This window comes from Agelaius tricolor, unplaced genomic scaffold, assembly GCF_023055355.1.
Source record: "Agelaius tricolor isolate 1412-34295 unplaced genomic scaffold, bAgeTri1.0.p SCAF_58, whole genome shotgun sequence".
Classification (NCBI taxonomy): domain Eukaryota; kingdom Metazoa; phylum Chordata; class Aves; order Passeriformes; family Icteridae; genus Agelaius; species Agelaius tricolor.
Window position 1 is genome coordinate 1,754,243 of NW_027269318.1, and position 27,474 is coordinate 1,781,716.

Sequence of the window (27,474 nt, forward strand, 5' to 3'; positions counted from 1 at the left end):
CGCACCCCCCCCCCCCCCCCCCCCCCGGCTCACCGGTAGATGTAGCAGAGGGCGGGCTCGGTGCCGGTGTCCCCGGGGGAGTTCCCGCGGTCCCGGCGCGTGCGGTCCCGGTCCAGGCGCCACCCGGCCAGGCTGTACTGGTACAAACTGGGGCACGGCACCGCGGCCTCGCGCCGCGGCGTCACCTCCTCCTGCTCCGTCACCAGCACTGTCCGCTCGCACCAGCGCCTGCGGGCAGCCACGGGATCCGCCGGGATCCGCCTGGGATCCGCCAGGATCCACCCGGGATCCACCCAGGATCCACCCAGGATCCGCTGGGATCCACCCGGGATCCGCCTGAGATCCGCTGGGATCCACCCGGGATCCATCCAGGATCCTCCCGGGATCCACCTGGGATCCACCAGCACCCAGCACAATCCCAGCTCCAGCCCAGCTCCCATCTGGCACCCCCCATCCATCCCCACTCTGGGCACACATCCCAGCTCCCAGCCTCCATGCAGGCACCCAGCAGGGATCCACCCTGGCTTCTGGCACCCACCCCAGCTCCCACCCAGCTCCATCCCAGTTCTCTTTCCCAGCTCCCATCCCAGCTCCCACCCTGTTCCCATCCCAGCTCCCATCCCAGCTCCCATCCCGGATCCTGCCATCCATTCCCACCTCCTAGTCCCCATTTCCAGTACCAGGCCCTGATCTCTATTTTGCAGCCCCAATTCCCAGTTCTCTTTCCCAGCTCCCAAACCCATTCTCAGTTCCCAATTCCCAGTTCCCAGTCCTCATTCCCAGTTCCCGTTCCCCATTCCCATTCTCCATTCCCCATTCCCCATTCCCCATTCCCCATTCCCATTCCTATTCCCAGTCCCAGTTCCCATTCACATCCCCCCATTCCCATTCCCATTCCCATTCCCATTCCCATCCCCATCCCCCATTCCCCATTCCCCATTCCCCATCCCCATTCCCCATCCCCATTCCCATTCCCCATTCCCTGTCCCATTCCCATTCCCCGTCCCATTCCCATTCCCCATTCCCCATCCCCATTCCCATTCCCATTCCCATTCCCATTCCCATTCCCATTCCCATTCCCATTCCCATCCCCGTTCCTCACCCTGTGGCTGCCCCCACGGCTGTCACCCATAGTGTGGCGATGGCCGCCACTCCCCTGGTGACCCCCGGCCCTGCCACCGCGGCCATGTCCGATCCGGTGTCCCTGGAAAAGTGGGATCCAGGTGCCCCCATTGTCACAATTCCCGGGTGTCCTCGCGGCCAGGGGTCCCGCGGGGTCACCCCAATGTCACCCACCCCAGCGCCACTCACCGGCCCCAGCTCTGGCACTGCCCGGCAGCTCCGGGATTTATGGGAAGTCCCCAGAAGTGCCACCAGCTGTGGTGAAGCCGATTGGGCACAGCTGGCGGCTGGGGGGGCATGGTGACACCAGGGTGACATCTCCCCGTTTCCTGGGAGAAGGCAATGGCGCGGGACATCCGGGATCCGGCACGGGGCACAGGGACACGGATGTGGCAGGGCAGCGGGTCCTGGTCACAATCAGCCCCCCGTGTCCCCCCGTCCCTGTTGCATGTCCCCTTGTGTCCTGTCTGTGTCCCCTGTACCCCTCCGTGCCCCCACGTCCCTGTCCGGTGTCCCCTCATGTCCCCTGTGTCCTCCCAGCCCCATGTCCCCCCACAGCCCGGTCCTGTGTTCTCCAATGTCCCCCCCCACAGTGTCCTCTGTGTCCCCCCCGTGTCCCCCCCATGCCCTCCGTGTGTCCCCCCCCGTGCCCTCCATGTCCCCTTTTCTATCCCGTGTCCTTGCCCATTGTTCTCCCCATGCCTCCCTGAGTGTCCCCAAGTCCCCCGGTGTCCTCCTGTCCCTTCCCGTGTCCCCCCCGTGTCCCTGTCCCATGTCCCCGCTGTGTCCCTGCCCGTGTCCCCATGCTCCCCCCATGCTGTCCCCGACCCAGCCGTGTCCCTGTCCGTGTCCCCGCCGTGTCCCTGTCCGTGTCCCCCCTATGTCCCTTCCCGTGTCTCCCCCGTGTCCCTGTCCCGTGTCCCCACTGTATCCCTGTCCGTGTCCCTGTCCGTGTCCCCCCTATGTCCCTGTCCGTGTCCCCCCTTGTATGTTCCCGTATCCCCCTCGTGTCCCTGTCCGTGTCCCCCCCGTGTCCCCCTCGTGTCCCTGTCCCGTGTCCCTGTCCATGTCCCCGCTGTGTCCCTGCCCGTGTCCCCATGCTCCCCCCATGCTGTCCCCGACCCAGCCGTGTCCCTGTCCGTGTCCCCTCCCCGGGGGACACGCGGTACAGCGCAGGGTGGAGGACACGGGGACACACGGGGACACACGGGGGGAGCCCGGGGGTGCGGACACGGGGGGGGCGGTCCCGGCGGGGCGGGGGGACCGGCGGCCACCGCGGGGGGCGGGGCGCGGCGGCGGCGGCGGGGCCGGGGCAGCCCCGAGGCCGCGGGTACGGGCGGGACCGGGACCGGAGCGGGTTCGCCACCGGGATCGCCACCGGGAGCGGGCTCGGGAGGGGCAGGAAGGGCGGGCGGAGCGGCGGGGAGGGGCAGGATGGGAGGGCGGGGACGGGAAGGGGGCACGGAGGGGACAGCGGGGAACAAAAACGGCTTGGGGGGCGACCAAGGGGGACTGAGGGGGCTGGGAGTGCGGAAAGGGCTTGGGGGGGGGTACCGGGGGCCCAGGGCGGACGGAGAATGGCGGTGGGGTGGCCGTGAGCTCCTGGGGGACCAGGACGGGGACGCCACTCCACGGGAACCCCGCGGAACACCCCAGAGCCCCAGGGAATCCCACGAGACCCCCCCGGATCCCTGCGAGCCCTGCCTGACCCCCCTGAACCCCCCCGGATTGCCCCCGAACCCTTGCAGACCCCCCCGGACCCACCAGGCAGGAGAGGGTCCGCCCCCACCGCGCCCGGGGGTCGCGGGGATCCCGAACCCCCCGGTGGGCAGGGGGTCCCGAGCTCGGGTCTGGGGGGGCTCACCCCGTGCCCCACCCCGCAGGTCCCGCCGTGGCCAGGACGGAGCGGGAGGAGATGGAAGCACCGGGATGCACTGGCTCAGGTGGGCACTGGGGGATTCCGGGGGGTCTCGGGGGGGCCCGCGGGGTCCCGGGGTGCTCGGGGCCCCCCTGAGCCGGGGAGGGACCTGTCTGTGCCTCTTTGTCCCCCCAGAATGGCTGGTGGTCCCCAAGGCGGAGGTGACCCCCGAGGATGACAGGGATGATCCAGGGGAGCCAGAGCTCCACGACTCAGGTGAGGGACGGTCACAGCGGCAGTGCCAGGCCTGTCCCGGGAGCGCTGGGGCCACAGGGTCACTGTCACCCTGTCCTGGGCCTGGTGGCAGTGCTGGGTCCTTGGGGGATGGTCACCATGTCCCCAGGGCCAGGGACTGTGCCAGGTCCTTGAAGTGACTGTCACCACGTCCCCGGTGCCGTTGGCCTTGATGGTCACCGTGCCCGGTGCCAGTGGCAGCTCCACGTCCTTGGGTGACAGCTCCCGTGTCCCGGTGGCTGTGCCGGGACACCCTGGCGTTGGCACGTCCCCTCCCGTGTCCCTGCAGGGCAGTGGCTGGTGCGGAAGGTGAAGGTGGAGGAGGAGGAGGATGAGGCCGAGGCCTGGGCGGCCGCAGCCGGAACCGGGGCCCCGCTGACGCCGCCGCCCCTTCCCGGCGCCTTCGCCGCCGAGCCCGCCGGGTCCCCGGGGATCGCCGGTGCCTGCAAGGCGGAGGAGCCGTGCCCGGAGGAGCTGGGGTACGGGGTGCTGCCGGCCTGGGGGCCGGGGCCGCGCCTGGACGGCATCGGGATCGGCCTCGGGGTGGGCACGGGCACGGGCGTGGGATTGAGCCCCGGCGGGTGCGGGCGCCGCTCGCAGCCCGGCCCACGGCCCTTCTGCTGCCCGCAGTGCGGGAAGGCCTTCGGCAAGAAGGCGCACCTGACGCGGCACCTGCGGGTGCACACGGGCGAGCGGCCCTTCCCGTGCCCGCACTGCGGCCGCCGCTTCCGCCAGCGCATCCACCTGCGCTCGCACCTGCGCACGCACACGGGCGAGCGGCCCTACCCCTGCCCGCGCTGTGCCCGCCGCTTCCGCAAGAAAACGCACCTGGACCGGCACCTGCGCACGCACACCGGAGAGCGGCCGCACCCCTGCCCGCGCTGCGCCCGCCGCTTCGCCCACCGCCAGCACCTCCTGCGCCACCTGCGCCTGCACGGGGACCCCGCCCCGGGGCACGGGCACCCCGACGGGCACGGAGATGGGCACGGCCCTGCCGAGGAGAAGCCGCTGCCCTGCCCGGGGTGCGAGATGAGCCTCACCTGGAAGCAGAGCCCGGCGCCGCACCTGGGGCTGCACACGGGAGCGGTGCTGGGAGCTGGGAATGGACACCTGGACGAGCACCGGGACGGGGACAGGGACGGCCCTGCCGAGGAGAATCTGCTCATTTGCCCCCAGTGTGGGACGGGCATCCCCTGGAAGCAGAACTTGTCATCGCAGCTGTGGCAGCACCTGGAGAGCCAAGCCCTCGGCTGTGCCCAGGACCCCCAGCACCCCCTGCAGCCCCCACAGGAGCCCCCAGCCCAGGACCCCCAGCACCCCCCACAGGTGCCCACGGCCGAGCCCCCCTTCGTGCAGGACCCTCAGCTCTTGTCACAGGTGGCCGGTGCCAACGGCAGCCACGGCTGCGCCCAGGACACCCCGCCCCTCCTGCAGCCCCAGCCACAGGTGCCCGGTGCCCAGGACCACCAGCCCCGGCTGCAGGTGCCCGGTGCCAAAAGCGGCCAGGGCTGTGCCCAGGACCCCCCACAGGTGCCCCCTGCCCAGCGCCCCTTCACGTGCCCCCAGTGCGGGCGCGGCTTCGGGCGCAAGGCGCACCTGGCGCGGCACCTGCTGGTGCACTCGGGCACGCGGCCCCACGCCTGCGCCCGCTGCGGCCGCCGCTTCAGCTCCAAGACCAACCTGGGCCGGCACCAGGCCGTGCACACGGGGCTGCGGCCCCACCACTGCGCCCGCTGCGGCCGCGGCTTCACCCGCAAAACGCACCTGGAGCGCCACGAGCGCACCCACGGCACCGGCACGGGCACAGGGATGGGCACGGGCACCGCTGGGGCAGGGATGGCCACAGCCACCGCTGCCACTGGCACCGGTGTCACTGGGTCCCAGCTGGGCTGGCCAGAGCCCCCGACCCTCTGCCCCTGAACGCCTGGAGGTGCCAGGGGCTCTGGTGGTTGCCAGTGGTGAATCCCTGGCACGGCAGTGTCAGGAGGTGCTGGGAGGTGCCATGGACCCTGATGGCTGCTGTGGATGTGCCAGGGGACCCAGTGGCTGCCAGTGGCACATCCTGAGCACTGGGGTGTGCCAGGTTCTCCAGTGGCACATCCTGAGCACTGGGGTGTGCCGGGTTCTCCAGTGGCACGTCCTGAACACTGGGGTGTGCCAGGTTCTCCAGTGGCACGTCCTGAACACTGGGGCGTGCCGGGTTCTCCAGTGGCACATCCTGAGCACTGGGGTGTGCCGGGTTCTCCAATGGCTGCCACTGCTGCATCCTTGGCACCCTGTGCCGGGCTGTGCCGGGCTGTGCCAGTGCCCACAGCAGTGCCGGTGGTGACCCCTCAGCCCTGAAGGTGCCAGAATGCGCTGGTGCCACATCCTGAGCACTGGGATGTGCCAGGGGCCCCGGCAGGGGGATCTCACAGCATCCTATAGGATCCCACAGGATCCCGGCCCGTTCTGCCACGGGCAGCGGCGCAGGAGCAGCCCCGGAGTGTGGTGGTCAGTGGCGCTGGAAAACCCCCGGTGAGAGGGACCCGGGGGGACCCCAGGGCGGGGTCGGGAGGGGTGTCCCCATTGCGGGCAGGGGGCAGCGGGGGTGTCCCGCAGTGCCAATAAAGCCGTTTGTATGGAATTCTGCGGGAGGGGTGTCCCCATTGCGGGCAGGGGGCAGCGGGGGTGTCCCGCAGTGCCAATAAAGCCGTTTGTATGGAATTCTGCGGGAGGGTGTCCCCCCGTGGGCAGGGGGCAGCGGGGGTGTCCCGCAGTGCCAATAAAGCCGTTTGTATGGAATTCTGCGGGAGGGTGTCCCCCCGTGGGCAGGGGGCAGCGGGGGTGTCCCGCAGTGTCAATAAAGCCGTTTTTACAGAATTCTGCGTGATCGCGGGCCCCGCGCACGGGCCGGGGGCAGCGGGGGGCGGGGCCTGGAGGAAGGGGGTGTGGTCAATCAAGGGGGGAGACAGGCGGTGTGGCCTCGCGGTGGGCGGGACCTCGCCCCTATGGCAACGGGGGCGGGGTTTAGTCTCCATGGCAACGGGGGGCGGGGCCTCGGGGGCCGCTGGGAGCCGCCGTGCGGTGAGAGCGGGGGGGGGGAGGACGGGGGGGGGAGCGGGGATTTGGGGAATCTGGGGGGACCTGGGGGCACCGGGAGGGCGGAGAGGGGCGGGTGGAATGGAGGGGCTCGGGGGGGGTCACGGGGGAACCACAAAAGGGTCTGGGAGCAGTGGGGGAGGGAACGGGGGGGTCGGTGAGGTCGGGGGCTGGGTGCGGGAGCGCTGGGGGGGTAACGGGGGCACCGACGGGGGAATGGGGAGGCCTGGGGGCACCGAGGGATGGAACACGGTGGGTCTGAGGGGTGCTGGGGTGAGGGCCGCTTGGGGTGTGGGGGCTCCCCGTGGGCTCTGGAGCTGTCCCTGTGCCCCAGGTTCACCTCAGATATGATCCCCGTGTGTCTCCTGACCACACCAGTGGCCTTTGGGTCCTACATGTGTCCCCACACCCACAAGACACCCCCAGATGTTTCCCACATATGTCTCTGCACCCCAATTCCTGCACAGATTCCCACAAGTGTCCCCATACCCCAGGACACAGCAGCGTGTCCATCCAGAGCCATTCCCCAGTGCCATCCTCAGCCCCTTTCCCTGCTCAGGACCCCACTATGGGGATGGAGGGGTGCGGGGAGGAGAAGGTGACACCCCCAGACGTGCCCCATGTGTGTCCCTGTGCCGCCCTCGCACACCACATGTGTCCCCACACCCCAGGGCACCCCAAGGCCATCCCGGGGGATCCCCGGTGCCACCCCAGCCCCGCTGTCCCCCCAGGACCTCCCCACAGGGATGGAGGGGAGTGGGGAGGAGGCGTCAGAGGAGCCGGAGGTGTCGGAGCCATCAGAGGAGGAGGAGGAGGCATCAGAGGAGGAGGAGGAGGAGGAGGAGGACGAAGGCTCTGGGGTGCGGGTGACGCCGGCGCTGCTCAAGGCCACGACGGGCGAGTTCTCCCTGGAGTCCATCCTGCTGCTGCGGCTGCGCGGCCGCGGCATCGCCCACCTGGGCTGCCTGGCCGACTGCTCCAACCTGGAGTGGCTGGACCTGTCGGGCAACGCCATCGCGGGGCTGGCGCCGCTGGCCGCGCTGCGCGCCCTGGCCGTGCTCAACCTGGCCGCCAACCGCGTGGCCAGCGTGGAGCCGCTGCGGGGCTGCCGCAGCCTGCGCCAGCTCAACCTGGCCGGCAACCGCCTGCGCAGCCTGCGCCAGCTGCGCTGCCTGCAGGGCCTGCGGCACCTGGAGAGCCTGCGCCTGCGGGACCCGCGCGGCGGCCTGGCCAACCCGCTGTGCGCCGCCCCGGCCTACCGCGCCGCGCTGGCCGCCATGCTGCCCGGCCTCAAGGCCATCGACGGGCAGCGCGTGGCGGGCCGCGGCAGCGAGCTGTTCCGCCTGTGCCGCGAGCTGGACGCGGCCCTGGACGGGGAGGACGCGCCCGCGGCCGCGCCCGCGGAGCCCCCGCAGCCCTGGGTGCGCGCCGGCTTCTGGGAGGCGCGGCCGGCGCGGCGCAGCCCCGTGCTGGAGGAGGCCACGCGGCAGCTGGGCCAGGCCCTGCGCGAGTGCCGCGAGCTCGGCCGCCGCGCCGACGACTCCATCGCGCAGGCACAGCGCGCGCTCGGCCGCCGGCAGCACGGGGACTTCGGGTTCTGAGCGCCGCGGAGACACGTGGGCTGGAGATGGCGTTGGCTGAGCTGTGGGAGCCCAAAGGTGGCAATGGAGAACCCCCAAAGATGGGAATGGAGAACCTCCAAAGAGGGGAATGGAGAACGCCCAAAGATGGGAATGGAGAACGCCCAAAGATGGGAACGGACAACACCCAAAGATGGGAATGGAGAGCCCCCAAAGATGGGAATGGACAACACCCAAAGATGGGAACGGACAACACCCAAAGATGGGAATGGAGAACCCTCAAAGATGGGAATGGAGAGCCCCCAAAGATGGGAATGGAGAGCCCCCAAAGATGGGAATGGAGAGCCCCCAAAGATGGGCATGGAGAACCTCCAAAGATGGGAATGGAGAGCCCCCAAAGATGGGAATGGAGAACACCCAAAGATGGCAATAGAGAACCCTCAAAGATGGGAATGGAGAGCCCCCAGAGCCACCACAGCCCAGAGCCACCATCATCTGTGCCACAGGACCACAAAAACGGGGCTAGGAGAACGCCCAAAGTCACCACAGCCCATAGCCACCATCATCTGAGCCATAGGACCCCAAAACGGGGCCAGGAGAACCCCCAGAGCCACAACAGCCTGAGCTGTGGGACCCCAAAGCCAGGGCTGGGATACCCCCAGAGCCATCACAAGTCTAGCTCCCTCATCTTCCGAAGTGTGAGACCCCAAAACCAGGTCGAGGAGCCCCTCAGCCCTGCCCAAGTTCATTTCCTTATCCGTGGGAGCCCAGAAATGGATCCAGGAAAGCCCCCAGAGCCCACACGGTCACCCTGAGACCTCCAGAGCCACCACAAGCCTGTCTCCTTCCTCCTGTGAGCTGTGGGACCCCCACACTGGAGCTGGGGCACCCCCAGAGACACCCCAGCCCAGCAGAGGGTCCCCAGGGAGCAGCAGAGCAGCCGTGGGGAGCCCAGCCTTGGCTGGGGGACATCTCGGGGACAGGGGACGTGGTGGCACTGTGCATTAAACATGTCCCACCCTCCAGTGTCCTTCTGTCCTGCTGCCTCAGGGGTCTCTCACCCATCGTGTCCGTGTCTTTCAGCCCTGGGGACAAGAGGTGACGCAGGCAGTGGTGACATGGAACCCACTGCCCACCCACAGTGTCCCCATCTCACCCCTGGGGACAACGGGGGGTGACACGGGCGGTGCCAGGTGGGAATAAGAGCCGTGAGAGCGGAGCCAGCACTGGGTTTATTGGGGACAGGGGACAGGCAGGAGGGGGGGACACGTCCAGGACCCTCCTTGGTCACAGGGGGCTGGGGGGTGACAAGCGGGGCAGGCCATGGCAGCGTCCACCGGTGCCGTGGTGCCTGGAAAGGGGACACAGAGGGGGCTGTGATGGGGTCCCTGTGTCCCCTGTCCCTGGGTGTCCCGTATCCACCTATGCCCAGGGGACACAGAGGGGGCTGTGATGGGGTCCCTGTGTCCCCTGTCCCCCATACCCACCTATGCCCAGGGGACACGGAGGGGCTGTGACGGGGTCCCTGTGTCCCCTGTCCCCTGTCCCCATACCCACCTATGCCCAGGGGACATGGAGTGGGCTGTGATGGGGTCCCTATGTCCCCTGTTCCCTGTCCCCCCATACCCACCTATGCCCAGGGGACACAGAGGGGCTGTGACGGGGTCCCAGTGCCCCCTGTCCCCTGTCCCCATACCCACCTATGCCCAGGGGACAGAGAGGCTGTGACAGGGTCCCTGTGCCCCCTGTCCCCTGTCCCTGTACCTACCTAGGCTGGCAGCCCCCGGGAGAAGGCGAACATCCCGGGCAGGTACGGCGTGTCCCCCCCTCTGCCCGCCTCCTCCACCGCCCGGCACTCGGCCTCGTCCCGCTGCCGGATCTCCTGCGGGCACACAGGGGCTGGCACCGGCTGGGGACACGGCGGGGGACACCGGGGGGCACTGGGGACACCTCACCTTGGCCGCCAGGTGGTGGCTGGGGCCGCAGTTGTGGTACTTGTCCAGCACCTTGGGGACGTCGCCGGTGTCGAACTTGTAGCAGGCCAGGCAGATCGGCTTCCGCTGGGGACACGGTGGCATGTCACCCCTGGGAGCCCTGGGGACCCTCTGGCACTGACCACTGTCCCCTCTGTCCCACCCACAGCAGCAGGGGGGGGGACAGCGGGTCTGCAGGAGGCTGAGGGGCTGGGGGACCCCTGGGATGGCCCCAAGGGATGGGGGACACCCAGGAATGGGCCACAAGGGTGGGGGGACACCCAGGGATGGGATCAAGGGATGGGGGACATTCAGGGATGGGCCCCAAGGGAGAGGGGACACCCAGGGATGGGCTCAAGGGAGGGGGACACCCAGGCATGGGCCCCAAGGGATGGGGGACACCCAGAGATGGGTCCCAAGGGATGGGGGACACCCAGGCATGGGGCCCTATGGGGGGATGTGCCACAAAGGATAGGGAATACCCCAGGATATGCCCCAAAGGAGTGGGGACGTGGCCCAAAGGAGAGGGACAGCTTGGAAAGTGTCCTGGGGGAGGGGACACCACTCCAGGATGTGCCCAAGGGAGATGGGAACACTCTGGGATGTGGCCCAGGGGAGGAGGGACAGCCCATGTGCCCCAAGGGAAAAGGGACACCCCATGTGCCCCAGGGGAGGAGAGACAGCCCATTGCCCCAGGGAGGAGGGACAGCCCAGGACAGTCCCCAGGTGCCTCACCCGGCTCTCCAGCACCCGGCAGTGCCGCTGTGGCGCTCGCTTCCGACACGTGGTCTGTGCCAGGCCCAGGCGGAGCTGCACAAAGGTCCCCGAAGGGTCCTCCTGGGGGAACGGGGGTGGCAGGGCGTGGTAGGCGTGGCATGGCAGGGCCTGGACCCCCCCCAGTGGCATCCGGACCTCTGGAGTCACTCCCAGACCCCACAGACTCCCAGGGAATACAGCCCCCAGTGAGACCCCGAACCCCAGGAGTGACCCCAAATGCTGGGGGAGACCCTGAACCCCCCAAACACCAACCCCTGAGAGGACCCTAAAGCTCCCACAGGAACCCCAAATCCCAGGCGGGACCCTGAACCCTGGGACGATCCTGAATGCTGGAAACCCTCAGGTAAACCCATCCCAGGAATGACCCCAGGGTGGCCCCAAGGCTGGCACGTGCCCCAAAGTGGGGGTCCCTGGAGTCCTGGCCCTTCCCAGAGATGGGACAGTGTGCAGGGGCACCCCGGGATGGCCCCGGCTCCGGGGGCACCGGGATCAGCTTGGATCTGTTAATGAATAACCGAGCTCAGTCTGGCCAGCAGGGCCGGTCCTGGGCACCCCAGGGCACCCCGGCACTTTGCCCATTCCCTGTGGGACACCCGACCCCCTCCCCATTCCTGTGGCCATCCCAGATCCCAGTCCTGAACCCCAATCCCAAATCCCAAACTCACCTGCTTGATGATCCCATCCATCTGCCATTCCCTCCAGGACACCCCAATCCCCTCCCCGACCCTCTCTGTCCCTCCAGGACACCCCAATCCCCACCCCTACCCTCTCTGTTCCCCCTGGGACACCCCAACACCCTCCCCATTCCCATGGTCATCCCGGACCCTGAACCCCAAATCCTGTTGCCCCCATGCCCGAAGACCCCGTTCACCCGTGCCCCCTCCAGGACCCCCCACCCTGACCCCCTCCCTGTCCTCGTGGCCACCCTGAGCCCCCAATAATCCTCGATCCCAATCCCAATCCCTGCCCACCCCCTCGATGACCCCTCCACCGCTGCTCCCTCCCGGCCACTCCGTCCCCTCCCCGTTCCCCCCAGGACCCCCGCGCCCCCTCCCCGTTCCCGTGGCCATCCCGGCTCCCGGGTGCGGAACGCCGCTGCTGACCCGCTCGATGAGCCCGTCCAGCTCCCGCTCCTTGAAGAGGAAGTGCACGTTGCTGCGCCCGTGGAAATACTCGAGCACATCGCGCACCACGCGCCGCTGCAGCGGGGACTGCCCCGCGGCCACCGCCGCCGCCGCCAGGGCCGCCGCCAGGGCCAGCGGCAGCCAGCGCCACACCGGCAGCCCCATCCCGCCCGCAGCTGCCTCACGGATCCGCGGGCCGCTGGCGTCGGGCCGGCATGAGCCGATTTCCTGGGATCTGCCCCCAAATCCGCCCCCGGGACGGCCCCGCGGGTCACCCCCCCCACCCCCGCCGCGGGGCGCGGGAGGAGGGGCCGGGATGGGATGGGATAATGGGGTGGGATAATGGGGTGGGGTGGGATGGGATAATGGGATGGGGTGGGATGTGATAATGGGGTGGGATGGGATGGGATAATGGGGTGGGATGGGATGGGATCGGTGGACAGACCCCGGGAATGGCGTCATGACCTGGGAATGCCATCCTGCCCTGCCAGCGCCCTGCAGCCCCAGAACGGCTCCTGCCTCCCGGGAATGGGCTCCTGTCCCTCGGGAACGGCTCCTGCCTCCCGGGAATGGGCTCCTGTCCCTCGGGAACGGCTCCTGCCCCCCGGGAATGGGCTCCTGCCCCCCGGGAATGGGCTCCTGCCTCCCGGGAATGGGCTGCAGTCCTCTGGGAACGGCTCCTGCCCCCCAGGAATGGGCTGCAGTCCTCTGGGAACGGCTCCTGCCCCCCGGGAACGGCTCCTGCCTCCCGGGAATGGGCTCCTGCCCCCTGGGAATGGCTCCTGCCTCCCGGGAATGGCTTCTGCCCCTCGGGAATGGGCTCCTGCCTCCTGGGAATGGGCTGCAGTCCTCTGGGAACACCCTGCAGCCCCGGGAACGGCTCCTGCCCCCCGGGAACGGCTCCTGACTCCGGGAATGGGCTGCAGTCCGCTGGGAACACCCTGCAGCCCCGGGAATGGCTCCTGCCCCCCGGGAATGGCTCCTGCCTCCCGGGAACGAGCTGCAGTCCCCTGGGAGCAAACTCCAGCCTCCGGGAATGGGCTCCTGCTCCTGGGAACAACCTCCAGTCCCGCAGGGATGGCTTCATGTCCCTGTCCCACCGCCAGTGTTGTCGTGTCCCACCGGGAGTGGCATCCTTACCCCCGAGAACGGGCTCCTGCCCCCGGGAATGGATCCCGCCCCCGGGAATGGGTTCCTGGCCCCCGGGAATGGGCTCCTGCCCCCCGGCAATGTTGTCAGTCCCACCGGGAAGGACACCCTGCCGCCAGGAACAGACTCCTGGTACCGGCCATGGGCTCTGGTCCCCGGGAATGGCTCCAGCCCCCGGAGCAGCCGCGAATGAGCTCTGCCCTCCGGGAACGGGGTCCTGGCCCCGGAAACAGGATCCTGCCCCCAGGGAATGGGGTCCTGCCCCCGGGAATGGGGTCCTGCCCCCGAGAATGGGGTCCTGGCCCTGGAAACGGGATCCTGTCCTCCGGGAATGGGGTCCTGTCCCCCGGGAATGTGCTCCAGACGCTGGGAACAACCTCCCGCTCCTCCCGGCTGTCCTTGTCCGGGTATCCCCTCCCGGTAGCAGGACTGGGGGGGGAGTGAGGTGCTGAAGGCCAGGGGGGTGACATCCGGAGGTGTGGGGGGCACCGGGGAGCACCAGGGGGTGCAGCTGGCACGGGGGTGCACTGGGGGCACTGTGGGGTTACTGGGAGGCACTGGGGCTGTACTGGGGGACACTGGGAGGTCTGGGGAGCTCTGGAGAGCGCTGTGGGAGCACTGTGGGAGCACTTGGACTGTATGGGGGACACTGGGGACACTAGAAGTGTACTGGGGACATTGGGGCACACTGGGGACACCGGGGCTGTATTGGGGGACAGCGAGGGGACACTGGGAGCCCTGGGGCTGTACTGGGGGACACTGGGGACACTGGGGCTGTACTGGGGAGTCCTGGAGGGCACTGGGGAGCTCTGGAGAGCACTGTGGCGACACTGGGGACACTGGGGCTGTACTAGGGGACACTAAGGGACACTGGAGCTGTACTGAGGAACACTAAGGGACACTGGGGACACTGGGGCTATACTGGGGGACACTGGGCACGCTGGGGACACCGGGGCAGTACTGGGGAACACTAAGGGACACAGAGGGGACACCGGGGGGACGCTGGGGGGACACTGGGGGGGGGGGGGGGTCTCTCCGGCCCCTCCCCATCCCCTGTCCCGCGGCTCCGCTAGGGGGCGCTGCCGCCGGGCCCCGCCCCCCGACCCGGAACGGGGAGCGGCCGGACGCGGCCATGGCTGACACCACGACGTCACCGGCGCGCTGACGTCACCGCGCGCGTGACGTCACCGCGCGGCGGGGCAGCGGCCGCCCGTGAGTTTCCCGGGGAGGGTCCCGGGGGTCGCGGTCACGTGGCCCGGAGGGGGGGGGGTGGCACGGACCGGGGGTCGGGGGGGCTCGGGGTGAGTCTGGGGGGGCTCGGGGGTCTCGGGAACTGCCGGGGTCGCGGGGGGGGACACGCGTGGGAGCGGGGGTCCGGGGGTCCCGCGGGAGGGAGCCGGTGCTGGGGGGCACGGGGGTCACTGCGAACCCCCCGAGGCGCGGCCGGCACCGGGGAGAGCCGAGATCGCCGGGAGCTGCCGCAGGAGCCGCTGGGCCCGGGGGAGCGTGGCTCGGTGGCCCTGGGGCTGTTCCCGGCTCCCGAGGCCGCTCCCGGGGCTGTTCCCGGCTCCCGGGGCCGCTCCCGGGGCTGTTCCCGGCTCCTTGGGCTGTTCCCGGGGCTGTTCCCGGCTCCTTGGGCTGTTCCCGGCTCCCGGGGCTGTTCCCGGCTGATGAGGTGATTCCACGCCACGGCTCCTCCCGCGCCCCAGGGCTATTCCTGACTGCCAAGGCGAGGCTGTGCCGGACTATTCCCAGCGCCCGGGGCTATTCCTGCCAGGAGGATGCTGTGCCGGGGCTGTTCCCGGCTCCCGGGGCTGTTTCTGGCAGGACGAGGCTGTGCCAGGGCTATTCCCTGCTCCCGAGGCTATTCCCTGCTCCCGAGGCTGTTGCCGGTTCTCCAGGCGCTGCTGTACTGGAGCTATTCCCGGCTCCTGGGGCTATTCCCGTATTCCCGGCTCCCGGGGCTATTCCCGTATTCCTGGCTCCCGGGACTATTCCTGGTTCCCGGGGCCGTTCCCGGCTGGACAAGCCGATGCTGTGCCGGGGCCATTCCCTGCTGCCGCTCCCGCTCGCTCCCATCCCATCCGATCCCGTTCCATTATCCCATCCCATCCCCTTATCCCATCCCATTCCATCCCATTCCATCCCATCCCATCCCATCCCATCCCGAACTACAACTCCCAGCGCTCCCGGCTCTCGCCGTTCACAGCCGGATCCGGCCCCGCTCGGCGCCTTCCGCACCCCAAATTCCGGGGGGAGGAGGAGGAGGAGGAGGAGGACGGGGGGGCCGAGGCCGCCGGAGCCGCTCCGGGACTGCCGCGCTCCTCCGGCCCGGTTCCGCCGCCCTCCCGCCCCATCCCCGCCGCCCTCCCGCCCCATCCCCGCTCCCGCTCCCATCGCGGCTCTCCCGCTCTCCCAGGACCCGTCGCGGCCATTTGAGGGACTCGGTGGCGGAAGGAGGCCAGGAGGAGGCCGGGCAGAGGCCGGGGAAGGGCCGGGGAGCCGCGGGGAAGGAGCCCCGAGGAGCCGGAGGGGCCGCAGGGCCCGGGAAGGGGCAGCGATGTCGGCGGGGGGAGCGCCCCAGGTACGCGGGGGACTCGGGGGAACTCCCGGGGGATCCCCGCTCCTCCCCCCCCGCGGCCTTTGGGGGGATCCCCGGGGCCCGGGGCTTTTCCCGTGTGTTTTTCCTCGACCCCTGGAGCCCCCCAGGAGTTTTTCCGGGAAATCGGCGCATTGGGGACCGCACCCCCCCTCCCGGCTCTGCCTCCACCGGGCTGCGGGGGCTTGGGGACACGAGAGGGACCCGGGAGGGCACGGGGGGCCGCGGGGGGGTTCAGTGTCTCCGGAGAAGCAGGACTGGCTCCTCGGGACAGGTTCCTCCCTCGGTGCGGGTCCTGGCTGGAAAAGGAGCTGGTATGGGGGGTGGGCAGTGGGGATGGGGGGGACAGGGACCTGGTTTAGGGGTCAGGGATCTGGTCTGGAGGAACGGGGCTGGGCATCTGTTGTGGGGGAACAAGGATCTCGTTTGGGAAGGAGGGATCTGCTGGGGAAGCGGGGATTTGGTTTGGGGAGGTGGGGGTGTGATTTGGGGGAGCAGGGGTCTGGTTTGGGGTGGTGGGGATGTAATTTGGGAGAGCAGGGGTCTGGTTTGGGGTGGTGGGGATATAATTTGGGGGAGCAGGGGTCTGATTTGGGGAGCAGGGATGGGGGCTCCATCCTGGAGCGAGAAACCTCGTATTTGGGATGCAGGAATAGGGGCACGATCCCTGTCCTTGGCCTGTGGCCAAACCCAGGGAAAGGTCCCCAGACATCCCCAAATGACCCCAAAATGCCTCTGAGCCGCTGCCCCCTCCCCAGCCCGCCCACGCCCTGGATCTGCTCCCGTATTCCCGGCTGAGCCCGGCGCCGCGGGCCGGATCCCAGCTGGATGCCGTGGGCGCCGAGATCCCCTCGGATCCCTGCACAGGTGAGGGGAGGAGAGCACCCTGGGGTGGGGGCTGGGGTGGGATTTTCCGCACAGAACTCTGTGCATTTTTGTGGGGACTTTGAACTGGGATGATGAAAGCGTTCTGGGGATTCCCGGGGCTGGGAGAGGCTGCAGGGAAAGCCCAGAGCCCAGGATGGCTCTGTCCCAGCTCACCTGGAGCCGCTTCTCGAGGAGCAGCTCCATGGCCCATGCCAGAGCCCGGCTCTCCCGGGATCAGCCCGGCTCTCCCGGGATCAGCCCGGTCCCAGCCGTGCCGGGCTCCCGACGGCGCTGCCCCGTGTCCCCCCAGGGTACCGGTTCTTTAAGCCGGGGGGTTTGTTCGGGATGAAGCCGCCGGAGGAGCCGTTCGGAGCCGCGCGGACGGGCCCGGAGGAGTCCAAGGCCCTGGGCAGCCCCTGCGCTGGTGAGTCCGGGGCTGTGGGACTGGGGGAGCAGTGGGACTGGGGGGCTTGGGGGAAAAGGCGGGCTGGGATTCTTTAGGGGCGTTCTGGGGCAGTTTAGAACATTTTGGGGCCGGTTAGGGGCTGCTCTGAGCCAGTTTAAAGACCTTTTTCAGCCATTTTGGGCCAGTTTTCAGCCATTTTGGCGCCATCCTGGGCCAGTTCACAGCCGTTCATGACCAATTTGTGGTAATACTGGACCAGTTTGTGGTCATTGTAGGCCAGTTTTGAGAGCCAGTTTTGGCCATTTTGGACCAGTTTTTGCCATTCTGAGCCAGTTTAGACAATTTTGGATCTGTGTGTCACAAACTGGGGGTTTTGGGGGCCCTTTGGGGTGTCACACACCAGGAGAGGCCTGGGGAGTTGAAGCTCTTTGGGGTGTCCCATGTCGCCATGGTTCAGCAGTGGGGGCCCCACAAGGAAGGGGGGGCTGGGCCTGGGTCCTCCCCACTCGGGACAGCCTGGAATTCTCTGGGAGCCGGGCTAACCCCGGGATCTCTCCGGTGCAGTGGAGCCCGGGCGGGTGAGCAAGGTGGAGCCCGAGGAGAAGCCCGGGATTGGCGCCGGCTCCCTGGAGCTGTTCCCGGCCGCCGCGGGCGGCAGCTCCGGCCGCTGGTTCCCCGGCGGGCAGCGCGGCCCCGAGCCCCCCCGGGACCCCCCTGCCCCCCCGCGCCGGCTGCTGGGGGGCCCAGGGGGGCGTCCCCGGCCCCTTCCGCTGCGCCCAGTGCGGGAAGGGCTTCCGGCAGAAGCAGAGCCTGGTGACGCACGAGCGCATCCACACCGGGGAGAAGCCGTTCCGCTGCGGGGACTGCGGCAAGAGCTTCAGCCAGCGGCCCAACCTGCTGACGCACCGGCGCGTGCACACGGGCGAGCGGCCCTTCCCCTGCGCCCAGTGCGGCAAGAGCTTCTCGCAGAAGGCCAACCTGCTGGCGCACCAGCGCATCCACGGCGCCCACCCCGAGGAGGGCAAGGCGCGGGCGCGGGCGCCGGCGCGGGGCTGCCCCGAGGACGCGCCCTTCGTGTGCCCCGAGTGCGGCAAGAGCTTCCGGCAGAAGCCCAACCTGATCACACACCGGCGCATCCACACGGGCGAGCGGCCCTTCTCCTGCTTCCTGTGCGGCCGCAGCTTCAACCAGAAAACCAACCTGGTGACGCACTACCGGGTGCACACAGGTGAGCGGCCCTTCGCCTGCGCCCAGTGCGGCAAGCGCTTCACCCAGAAAACCAACCTGGTCACGCACCAGAGCACCCACACCGACCTGCGCCCCTTCCCCTGCGCCCAGTGCCACAAGTGCTTCAAGGACAAGGTGTCCCTCAAGGCCCACCAGAAGACGCACATCCCCCGCCAGCGCCGCTGCCCCGCGCGCGGCCCGGCCCCCGCCGCGCCCTTCGGGGCCGCGCCCGCCCTGCTGCCCCCCGCGCCCGCCCCGCAGGACCCCCGCTCCCTTCGCCCCGCTCCCGCCCGCCCCCAAGCTCCCCGAGGGCGCCGCCGAGCTGTTCCCGTGCCCCGAGAAGGGCTTCCCCCCCCCGCCCCCGGCCGAGCCCTCCTTCCCCTGCGCCCACTGCGGCGACGGCTTCTGCCCCAAGGTGCCCCTGCTGCGGCCCCCCGAGGCGCCCGCCGCGCCTTTCGCCCCCGGCCCGCCCCTCCTGGGGCCCCTGGGGGCGCAGCCGGGGCCGGGCGAGGCCGTGCTCTCCCCGGAAAAGCCCTTCATCTGCAATCAGTGCGGCAACAGCTTCGGGCTCTGGCTCGCCCTCGTCGCCCACCAGAAGAGCCACGCGGGGCACAAGCCGTGCCCCGGCGCCCCCCCCTGCGGAGCCGGGCGCCGAGCAGCCCCCCGGGTCCCCCCCGGGGGCGCGGGCGGGCGAGGGCCGGCCCTGGCCGTGCCCCGAGTGCGGGCGGGGCCTGGCGCAGTGCGAGCGGGCGCCGCGGCACGGGCACGGCGCCGGCGGGCGCGGCCCCTTCCGCTGCGACACCTGCGGCAAGCGCTTCAGCCTCAAAACCAACCTGGCCACCCACCAGCGCATCCACACAGGTGAGCGGCCCTTCACCTGCGGCGTCTGCGGCCGCCGCTTCAACCAGAAGGGCAACCTGGTGACGCACTACCGGGTGCACACGGGCGAGCGCCCCTTCGCCTGCGCCCAGTGCGGGAAGCGCTTCGCCCAGAAGCCCAACCTGCTGGCACACCAGAAGACGCACCTGGGCCGCCAGCCCTTCACCTGCCTCGAGTGCCCCAAGCGCTTCAAGAGCAAATTGTCCCTGCGGGTGCACCAGCGCGTGCACACCGGGACCCCCCGGCCCGGCCCCCGGCACCCTGGACCCCGCCGGGAGCCCCTTCCCCTGCGGGCTCTGCGGGGAGGCCTGTGCGGAGCAAGGGGGGCTCCGGCCGGGCCATGGCGGCGGCGAGCGGCCCCACACCTGCGCCGAGCAGCTGCACACCTGCGCCAAGTGTCCCCACGCTTGTGCCGAGCGTCCCCACGCTTGTGCCGAGCGTCCCCACGGCTGCGCCGAGCGGCTCCACACCTGCCCCGAGCAGCGCCGCACCTGCGCCGAGCATCCCCACGCCTGTGTGGAGCATCCTCACGCCTGTACGGAGCATCCTCACGCCTGTGAGCGACCCCACACCTGCCGGCAGCCGCAGCCTCAGCCCTGCGCCGAGCGGCCGCACCCCTGTGCTGAGTGTCCTCACCCCTGCGAGCAGCCCCACGCCTGCGGCAAGCGGCCCCACGCGTGCGAGCAGCCCCACGGCTGCGCCGAGTGCCCCCACGGCTGCGCCGAGCATCCTCGCACCTGCGCCGAGCATCCCCACCCCTGCGAGCGGCCCCACCCCTGTGCCGAGCGGCCCCACGGCTGCGCCGAGCAGCCCCACGCGTGCTCCGAGTGTCCCCACGCGTGCTCCGAGTGTCCCCACGGCTGCGCCGCCGAGCGGCCCCACGCCTGTGCCGAGTGCGGGAAGCGCTTCCGGCAGAAGGTGAACCTGGCCGTGCACCTGCGGACGCACACCGGGGAGCGGCCGTTCCGCTGCGCCGACTGCGGCAAGGGCTTCAGCCAGAAGGCTCACCTGCTGCGGCACCGCCGCACCCATGGCGCCGGCCTGGCCCCCCCCCTGCGCCGCCGGCGACCCCCTGGCCAAGGGCCCCGAGCCCCCCGCGCTGCTGCTGCCGCCCTGCTCCCGCGGGGCGCCCCCGGCGCGCCCCGACAGCCCCTCGGGCGCCGCCGACATCCTCCTGCAGCTGATGCAGGACGAGCCCCCGCCCGGCCCCGGCGCCGCCCCGGCCCCGGTGCCCCCCTGTAAGTGCCCCGGGGGCGGCCCGAGCCCCCGGGCGCCGGGGCTGCCCCCCGCCGTGCTGCTGCGCCGCCTGCCTGGCCCCCCGCCCTCCCGAGCCCCCCCGCGGGCAGCTCTGGGCCAAGGCCGGCGGCTGTGCCCACGCCTTTGACGAGAAGCGAGTGCCGGGAGCGCCGGAGCGCGAGTGTGGCGAGGAGAAACCGGCCCCGTGCCCCGGCTGCCTGTGAGCCCCGGGACCCCCCGGCCGCCTGCGACCCCCACGCTGGGACCTGCGCTGAGACCCCCCCACCAGGACCCCCACCCTGCCCCGGCCGCCTGCGATCCCCCACACTGGAACCCCCAGTGAGACACCCCCAGCAAGGACCGGCCCTCGGCTCATGGGGTCACCCACGGCGAGCCTGGAGGAGATGGAGCCCAGGGGACAGAGCCAAAAAACGGAGCCGAGGGGACAGATCCAGAGGGACGGAGCCGAGGGGACAGAGTCAACGAGATGGAGCCAGAAGGGACAGAGCCAAAAGGATAGAGCCAAGGGGACAGAGCCAAAAGGATGGAACTGAGGGGACAGAGCCAAAGGGATGGAGCTGAGGGCTCAGTGCCAAGGTGACACTGCCAGCCAGATTCAGCACTGGGACTTGGAGGAACCTCCAGCCGAGGCTGTGGGGCAAAGCAGAGCCAGGCTGGGACATGGCACATTCCTGGCTTGGGAAGACACCAAAGGGCTGGAGGAGCCAGCGCTGGGGCTGGATCTGCCGTGTGGGCTCCAGCCACACAGACCAGGAAGAGCTGGGCACAGTGGAGTTGCGTCCACTGGAGCCAGACTTGGGACAAGAGGGGCCCTCAAGGGCTCCCTCTGCTTCCAGAACCTTCCAGCCTGTTCCGGACTGGATGGCATTCCCTAAGGACATGCTGGGATGGGAGGCTGGGCCCGCCCTGCAGCGGGCTGACCCCTGGGGTCCCCAGTGGAGCTCCATGCGGGGGGCTGGGAGCGCACTGGGCAAACAGCCAGGAAAAGGAAAAGGGACTGGAAGGGCTCAGCTCTGCTTCCAGAAGGGCCCGGAGACGCCTCCGGTGCCGGGGGGATGGGGGGCAGCTTGTGCTTCTGCTTGCTCTGGGTAACTGCGCGCTTTGGGACTCGATATCCGGATGGGGAAGGGTGACACGGGGGGGCCGCTGGGGCCGGATTGTGGTGGTGGCGGTGGTGGTGGGGGGCTCGGGGGGCTTGGCTGGGGTTTGTGTGGCCTCTCCCCGTCCCCCCGGTGTGACAGAGCCGGGGATCCACGGTCTGGGCAGAGCTTCGGCCACAGACACCGCTGGGAGCTGCCCTTGCTTCATCCCAAAGGGAACCGGATCCTGTGACGGGACCGACACCGGGACAGCCGCCCCCGGAGCCCCGGCTGGGCAGGGGGTCCCGCCCCACTCCCCTTCCCCAGCTCTGCTCTCTGCAATTCTATTTTTTGAGGTTATTTAAAATAAAAGCTTCTGATGGCTGCGGGGCTCCAGGTGCTCTGTCTGGGACTGGGCGGGGGGCACAGGGGTCTCTCTGCAGCCTCAGTCCAGGCCTGAGTCCCGGGAAAGGCTCTGACCATGGCCAAGGGACCACCAGGACACTGCCATAGTTCTGTCACCACCTGGACACTGCCAGAGCTCTGTGACCACCAAACCTCACCTGGACACCAGGTGAGAGCTCAGCAATAGGGTGGCCGACCCCAGGGTCACTGTCACATCCACGGGGGTGGCACCAACGCCCCCAATGCTCCCTGGGGAGATTGGAGGGGGGTCTCATGCTGGGGCTGGGGTCACTGGGGGGACCCACTGGGACACAGACCCCCTGTGCCCCCTGTCCCAGGTGTGTGGCTGTGCTCTGGCTGGGGACACACGGTGCCACCGGCGTGGGTTCTAGGGGGTTTGGGCACAGGGGCTGCAGGACCCGCGGGTGTCCCTGTCCTGGGGCGGACACGCGGTTGGGACCCTCCGGGCTGGGGACACCTGATGCGGGAGCCCCCTGGGGCTCCCGGATCCCGGGGGTCACCGGGCCGGTCCCTCGGGATTTGGGAGGCCCATTCGGACGGGGCCGTGTCCCGAGGGGCCCCGTTTGGGGCGGGGGTGACGCTGCCGGGTGGGCGAGCGGGGCCGGATCCCGGCACCCGCCGGGCGCGGGCAAGGAGCCGGATCCCGGTACCCGCCGGGCACAGCACAGGAGCCGGATCCCGATACACACCGGACACAGCACAGGAGCCGGATCCCGGCACCCGCCGGGCACGGGAAGGAGCCGGATCCCGGCACCCGCCGGGCACAGCACAGGAGCCGGATCCCGGCACCCACCGGGCACAGCACAGGAGCCGGATCCCGGCACCCACCGGGCACAGCACAGGAGCCGGATCCCGGCACCCGCCGGGCACGGGAAGGAGCCGGATCCCAGCACCCACCGGGCACAGCACAGGAGCCGGATCCCGGTACCCGCCAGGCACGGGAAGGAGCCGGATCCCGGTACCCACCGGGCACGGGAAGGAGCCGGATCCCGGCACCCGCCGGGCACGGGAAGGAGCCGGATCCCGGCATCCACCGCACCGCAGAGCCTCCCCTCGCCCGCTGCCCCCCCAGTGCCCCCAAGGCCCGGTTCCGGCGCTCTCCCCCCTGCCGGTGCCTCCCTCCAGCCCGGCCCCTTCCGCCGCCGCCATCGGCCCCGCCCGGCCATGCAGCGGGTGAGCCCGGGCCGTGCCCGGGGCCCGGGGTGCGCCGGGGGCGGGGGGGCTCCGCGGGTCGCTGCGGAGGGCTGGGGGGGCCGCCGGGGCTGTCCCGGTCGGGATTAGCGGGGCTCGGGCCCCCAAAGCCCGGGGACCCCCACGGGGAGCGCAGCGAGGGCGGCGCCGCCGTCCCCCTGAGCCCCCCGCTGTCCCTGCCAGGGGGTGACCCCCGAGGTGACATTCGAGGAGGTGGCCGTGCGCTTCTCCCCCGAGGAGTGGGCGCAGCTGGCGCCCTGGCAGCGGGAGCTGCACCGACAGGTCATGTGCGACAACTACGAGATGGTGGCCAGCCTGGGTGAGGGACGGGGAAGTGGGGCTGGGGTGACACGGCCTGGGGGTGACATGGGGCTGGGAGTGACACGGACAGGGAATATCACGGGCTGGGGGTGCCATGGGGCTGGAGGTGCCACGGACAGGGGGTGCTATGGACAGGGGGTGCCATGGGCAGGGGGTGACACGGGCAGAGAGTGACACGGGCAGGAGGTGCCATGGGCAGGGGGTGGCAGGGGGCAGGTGACACGGACAGGGGGTGCCCAGGGCTGGGGATGCCATGGGACTGGGGGGTGGCACGGGCACGGGGTGTCACGGGACTGGGGGTGCCCAGGGCTGGGGGGTGCCACAGGCTGGGGGTGCCCAGGGTTCCGGGTGCCAAGGGGCATGGGGAGCCACGGGCAGGGGGGTACCACGGGGCGGGGGGTGGCACGGGCTGGGGGTGCTCCGGCCCCCCGCCCCCAGCTCAGCCCCCGGCCTGGTGACGTTCCCGGTGACCGTGACCCTCCCAGAGCGTGGCGGGGGCACTGAGGGTCCTCTCTCCCTCACAGACCCCAACTCCACGTTCCCCCACATGAAGGAGGAGTCGCACGGGGGGGCTCCCTGCGCTGGGGGGCACAGCGGAGATAGCGACAGCACCGACAGCACCGACAGCTGTGAGTGACCGGGACACCCCGCGGGGACACCCCTCGGGCTGGGGGGGTCGCTGTGGGACCCGGGGCTGGCCCTGGTCAGAGCCCCGGTGTGACACCCCTGGGCTGGGCTGGTGTCGCAGGGGTGGCCGCGGGGCCGGCGGTGGGTCCGGGACTCCCCCACGGTGACGCCGTGTCCCCAGCAGGTGCCTGGAGCGGCTCTGACACCAAGGATGACGCCGGGGGACGCTGGCAATCGGGCTCCGGTGTCCCCCGCTCGGGCTGCCGCGACACCGAGCGGAGGGGCCGTGCCGGGGCCCTGCCCCGGCCGGTGCCGGCGGCGTCGGGGCTCCTCACCGGCAGGAGCGGCGGGGCCGAGGCGCTCCCGGGCCGGCCGTACCTGTGCGGCACCTGCGGCAAATCCTTCCGGCACCGCCGCAGCCTCCTGACGCACAAGAAGCTGCGCCGGGGGAACCGGGCCCGGCACGGCTGCTCCGAGTGCGGCCGCAGCTTCTGCCTGCGCGGGGACCTGCTGCGGCACCGCGACTCGCACCGGGCGCGGCCCCCGCGCTGCGCGGGCGCGGCGGGGCCGGCCGGGGAGCGGCCCTTCGTGTGCGGGCGCTGCGGGAAGAGCTACAGCTGGCGGGAGAGCCTGGAGCTGCACCTGCGGCAGCACCGCGCCCACCCGTGCCCCGAGTGCGGCCGCGTGTTCCCGCACCGCGGGCACCTCTGGCTGCACCGCCGGGGCCACTCGCGCCAGCGGCCCTTCCCCTGCTCCCGCTGCGGCCGCGCCTTCGCATCGCGGGCCAACCTCAGCTCACACCGCAGGACGCGCCGGCAATGCCGGCCCCGCAGCCTCGGGCCCCGCGGGGACGGGGACGGGGACCCCCGCCGGGACAGGAACAGCGACAGGGACCCCCGCGGGGACAGGGACAGGGACAGCGACAGGGACCCTCAGGGGGACGGGGACAGCCACAGGGACCCCCGTGGGGACAGGGACAGCCTCAGGGACAGGGACCCACTCAGAGACAGCAATAGGGACCCCCGCGGGCACAGGGACAGAGACAGGAACCTGCTCAGGGACAGGGACAGGGAATCCTGCGGGGACAGGGACCCTCTCAGGGATAGGGGCATGGATAGGGACCCCTGCGGGGACAGGGACCCCCGTGGGGACGGGGACTCGCTCAGGGACAGGGACAGGGACAGGGACAGGGATAGGGATAGGGATTGGGATTGGGATTGGGATTGGGATTGGGATAGGGACCCCCGTGGGGATGGGGACTCGCTCAGGGACACGGACAGGGACAGGGACAGGGACAGGGATAGGGATAGGGATAGGGATAGGGATAGGGATAGGGATGGGGACAGGGACCCCCGTGGGGATGGGGACTCGCTCAGGGACACGGACAGGGACAGGGACAGGGATAGGGATAGGGATAGGGATAGGGATAGGGATAGGGATGGGGACAGGGACCCCCGTGGGGATGGGGACTCGCTCAGGGACAGGGACAGGGATAGGGAGCCCTGTGGGGATGGGGACCTGCTCAGTGAGAGGCACCCCCGCAGGGATGGGGCCATGCTGGGGGACAGGGACCCCCTCGAGGCCAGGGACCTGCTCAGGGCTGGGGAAGCCCTCGGGGACGGGGAGCTCCCGGCGGGTGCCCAGCGGTAGCCGCGGGAGCGGGGCCATCCCGGTGCCCCGGTGGGTGGGACCCCGCCGGTGCCACGCCCACCCCGGGGCGCCCCCGGAGGCTTCTGGAACCCGGGGACTTCTCCGTGTCCCTTTGGACCTTGAGAAATCCCTCAGGGACGTTTCTCCATGTGCCTTTCACACCTCGGAAAGTCTCTCCAGGACACTTCTCCGTGTCCCTTTGGACCTTGAAATGTCCTCCAGCACTTCCCAGTTCTCCCAGACCCTGGAAATCCCTCTGGGAGGGTTCTCCGTGTTCCCTTTGCACCTGAGAAAATCCCCCGGCGATGCTTCTCCGTGTCCCCTGGGGCCTCGAGGTATCCTCGGACCCTGGAAAATCCCTCTGGGATGATTCTCCGTGTTCTCTTCAGATACTGAAGTACCTTTGGATCCTGGAATGTCCCTCAGAGGCATTCCCAGTCCCTGCCAGTCCCACCAGTGCCCTGCCCCGTGTTTGTATTTAAGGCCAGCAGTTTCTTTAAGTCTATTTATTTTCTTTTTTTCTATGTCATTTCTATGTCATTTATTATTCTTTCTGTTTTATTTTATTCTATTTAAGTTATTCCAGTTGTTATCTTCTGCTTAGTCCAGTTCTCCTACCCCATTCTGCTCTTCCTATTCCATTTAATTCTATTTCTTTCTATTCTATTTATTCCCTTTAATTAGGAGGAAGGGCAGGGAGGGAGGAAGAGGAAGGGAGGGAGGGAGGAAGGAAGGAGACTCCTCTGGGCTCTTTGTCGTGGTTGAACCATGACAGGCCTCTGGTGACAGCAGAGGCCACCACGTGTCCCCTCAGTGTCCCCCCTTCCCCAAATAAACAAACGCCAAAAACCGGAGTTAATGTGGAAATGAGTAAAAAACGTAGAAATGAGTAAAAAATGTAGAAATGAGTAAAAAATGCAGATGAGGCTGGGGGGGGGGGGGGCGGAGGGGAGGACCCACCGTGGGGCTGGGGGGGGATCCGCACACCTGGGGGGCACCTGCAGCCCCCAGCTGCTCCCAGTGCGGCCCCCCCGGGCACGGAGCTCCCCTCCCTTCCCAGCGAGCCCGGGGCCGCTGGCACTGGGAGCACTGGGAGCACTGGGAGTGTCCCCCGGCGGATGTCACCGAGCAGGGGACAGATGGTGGCGTTCCCAGGGGAATGGGGACAGGCCCCCCCACCCGCGCTCCATCTGCCCACGGAGCTGGGAGGGGAAACCGGGCCAGGGCGGCCCCGCGGAGATGGGACACCGCCGGTGTCACCTGTCCCCAGGGCCGCCACTGGCCGTGTCCCCAGGAGCCGCGTCCACGCCGCTTTTCCGCCGCCCGGGGCTGGGCAGCTCTTTCCAGGAGGAAAATTCCCCAAACGCTCCCGAAATCCCAGCCGGTGCCCCCCTGGTGCCACCTGAGGCTGCTGCCAGCGTTCCTGGCGGTGTCACCCTGTCACCTCCGTGCCACCCCCGGCTGTGGCTTTTTTGGGCTGTCCCAGTTCAACGTGCCGGGAGCCCACGTGGAGGAGCCGCCGGAATCGGGGTCGGCAGGACGGGACACGAGGGGGAGGTGCTGGGCCCGCTCCTTTGTGCTCGGCGCTCAAATAACCAGGAAAATTCCCCAATTTCCCTTTTTTTCTCCTTTCAGATAAGATCACGAGGCCGGGAGCCGTTTTCCCAATTAAATTCCTGAAATTAGAGCGGAGCCCGGAGCGCGGGGGGGGGTTGGGACGCTGAGGTGACTCCAAGGACGGGAGTTTGTGGGGCTGAATGTCCTGAATTCCTAAAAAAATGGGAATTCCATCCCTGGATCCGGGCTGCGCGGGGAGGGAGAGGCTGGACCCGGCTCCTGCTGGGACCTGCGGGGCTCCGGCTGCCGGGGCACCCCCGAGGGCTGGGAGCAGGTCCGGGAGGACATTTCCCCCTCTGCCACATCCTCAGGGCCACACGGTGCCTGTGCCCCACAGCAGCGCTCCCAAGGAAGCCCAGTTCCGAGGAAA

General features: G+C 69.6%; 6 protein-coding genes across 7 annotated transcripts in view; 4 read left to right on the forward strand and 2 right to left on the reverse strand.

Annotated features, from left to right (window-relative positions):
- The window catches only part of LOC139605013 (SCO-spondin-like), a 30,873-nt gene extending 29,685 nt beyond the window's left edge, over positions 1-1,188 (reverse strand). Inside the window, 2 exon segments of the mRNA XM_071456346.1 lie at positions 34-390; positions 1,103-1,188. Of these exon segments, the coding sequence (XP_071312447.1) occupies positions 34-390; positions 1,103-1,188 (443 nt within the window).
- Positions 1,189-2,392: 1,204 nt separating this feature from the next.
- Positions 2,393-6,058, forward strand: ZNF467 (zinc finger protein 467). The gene is made up of 4 exons (XM_071456426.1): positions 2,393-2,452; positions 3,006-3,065; positions 3,176-3,256; positions 3,564-6,058. Exons 2-4 carry the CDS (start codon positions 3,038-3,040, stop codon positions 5,192-5,194), a joined length of 1,740 nt encoding a protein of 579 aa, XP_071312527.1. The 5' UTR covers positions 2,393-2,452; positions 3,006-3,037; the 3' UTR covers positions 5,195-6,058.
- Positions 6,059-6,241: 183 nt separating this feature from the next.
- On the forward strand, positions 6,242-8,958 carry LRRC61 (leucine rich repeat containing 61). Of its 2 annotated transcripts, none has more exons than XM_071456446.1 (2): positions 6,242-6,340; positions 7,027-8,958. In XM_071456446.1, exons 1-2 carry the CDS (start codon positions 6,293-6,295, stop codon positions 7,954-7,956), a joined length of 978 nt encoding a protein of 325 aa, XP_071312547.1. In that variant the 5' UTR covers positions 6,242-6,292; the 3' UTR covers positions 7,957-8,958. The 2 variants fall into 2 exon arrangements, with proteins under 2 accessions (XP_071312547.1, XP_071312548.1); XM_071456447.1 differs by having other exon boundaries at positions 6,280-6,340; positions 7,087-8,958.
- Positions 8,959-9,149: 191 nt separating this feature from the next.
- RARRES2 (retinoic acid receptor responder 2) lies at positions 9,150-12,439 on the reverse strand. The gene is made up of 5 exons (XM_071456449.1): positions 11,789-12,439; positions 10,644-10,745; positions 9,891-9,995; positions 9,704-9,817; positions 9,150-9,286 (listed from the first exon to the last, which is right to left on the reverse strand). Exons 1-4 carry the CDS (start codon positions 12,269-12,271, stop codon positions 9,704-9,706), a joined length of 804 nt encoding a protein of 267 aa, XP_071312550.1. The 5' UTR covers positions 12,272-12,439; the 3' UTR covers positions 9,150-9,286.
- A 1,107-nt stretch (positions 12,440-13,546) lies between these two features.
- On the forward strand, positions 13,547-21,656 carry LOC139605038 (zinc finger protein 585A-like). The gene is given in 9 exon segments (XM_071456410.1): positions 13,547-14,170; positions 15,378-15,542; positions 16,316-16,424; positions 16,735-16,848; positions 17,395-17,539; positions 17,541-18,321; positions 18,323-18,673; positions 18,675-19,165; positions 19,167-21,656. Coding segments are annotated over 8 exon segments (3,027 nt in total). The 5' UTR covers positions 13,547-14,170; positions 15,378-15,518; the 3' UTR covers positions 20,179-21,656.
- Positions 21,657-21,753: 97 nt separating this feature from the next.
- On the forward strand, positions 21,754-27,211 carry LOC139605014 (uncharacterized). The gene is made up of 6 exons (XM_071456347.1): positions 21,754-21,846; positions 22,295-22,900; positions 23,073-23,208; positions 23,735-23,839; positions 24,019-25,083; positions 27,123-27,211. The coding sequence occupies exons 1-6, from the start codon at positions 21,754-21,756 to the stop codon at positions 27,209-27,211; spliced, it is 2,094 nt and encodes a 697-aa protein (XP_071312448.1).
- Positions 27,212-27,474: the final 263 nt, after the last annotated feature.

Coding starts and splice junctions, on each gene's coding strand:
- ZNF467 (XM_071456426.1), top strand. CDS start 3,038: ATGGAAGCACCGGGATGCACTGGCTCAG. Junction 3,066..3,175: donor ACCGGGATGCACTGGCTCAG/GTGGGCACTGGG, acceptor TTGTCCCCCCAG/AATGGCTGGTGGTCCCCAAG. Junction 3,257..3,563: donor GCCAGAGCTCCACGACTCAG/GTGAGGGACGGT, acceptor GTGTCCCTGCAG/GGCAGTGGCTGGTGCGGAAG.
- LRRC61 (XM_071456446.1), top strand. CDS start 6,293: ATGGCAACGGGGGGCGGGGCCTCGGGGGCCGCTGGGAGCCGCCGTGCG. Junction 6,341..7,026: donor CCGCTGGGAGCCGCCGTGCG/GTGAGAGCGGGG, acceptor CCCACACCCCAG/GGCACCCCAAGGCCATCCCG.
- RARRES2 (XM_071456449.1), bottom strand. CDS start 12,271: ATGACGCCATTCCCGGGGTCTGTCCACCGATCCCATCCCATCCCACCC. Junction 10,746..11,788: donor TGGACGGGCTCATCGAGCGG/GTCAGCAGCGGC, acceptor CCGTTCCCCCAG/GAGGACCCTTCGGGGACCTT. Junction 9,996..10,643: donor GCCGGGTGCTGGAGAGCCGG/GTGAGGCACCTG, acceptor CCGTGTCCCCAG/CGGAAGCCGATCTGCCTGGC.
- LOC139605014 (XM_071456347.1), top strand. CDS start 21,754: ATGGCCAAGGGACCACCAGGACACTGCCATAGTTCTGTCACCACCTGG. Junction 21,847..22,294: donor AAACCTCACCTGGACACCAG/GTGAGAGCTCAG, acceptor CGGGTGGGCGAG/CGGGGCCGGATCCCGGCACC. Junction 23,840..24,018: donor CACCGACAGCACCGACAGCT/GTGAGTGACCGG, acceptor CCGTGTCCCCAG/CAGGTGCCTGGAGCGGCTCT.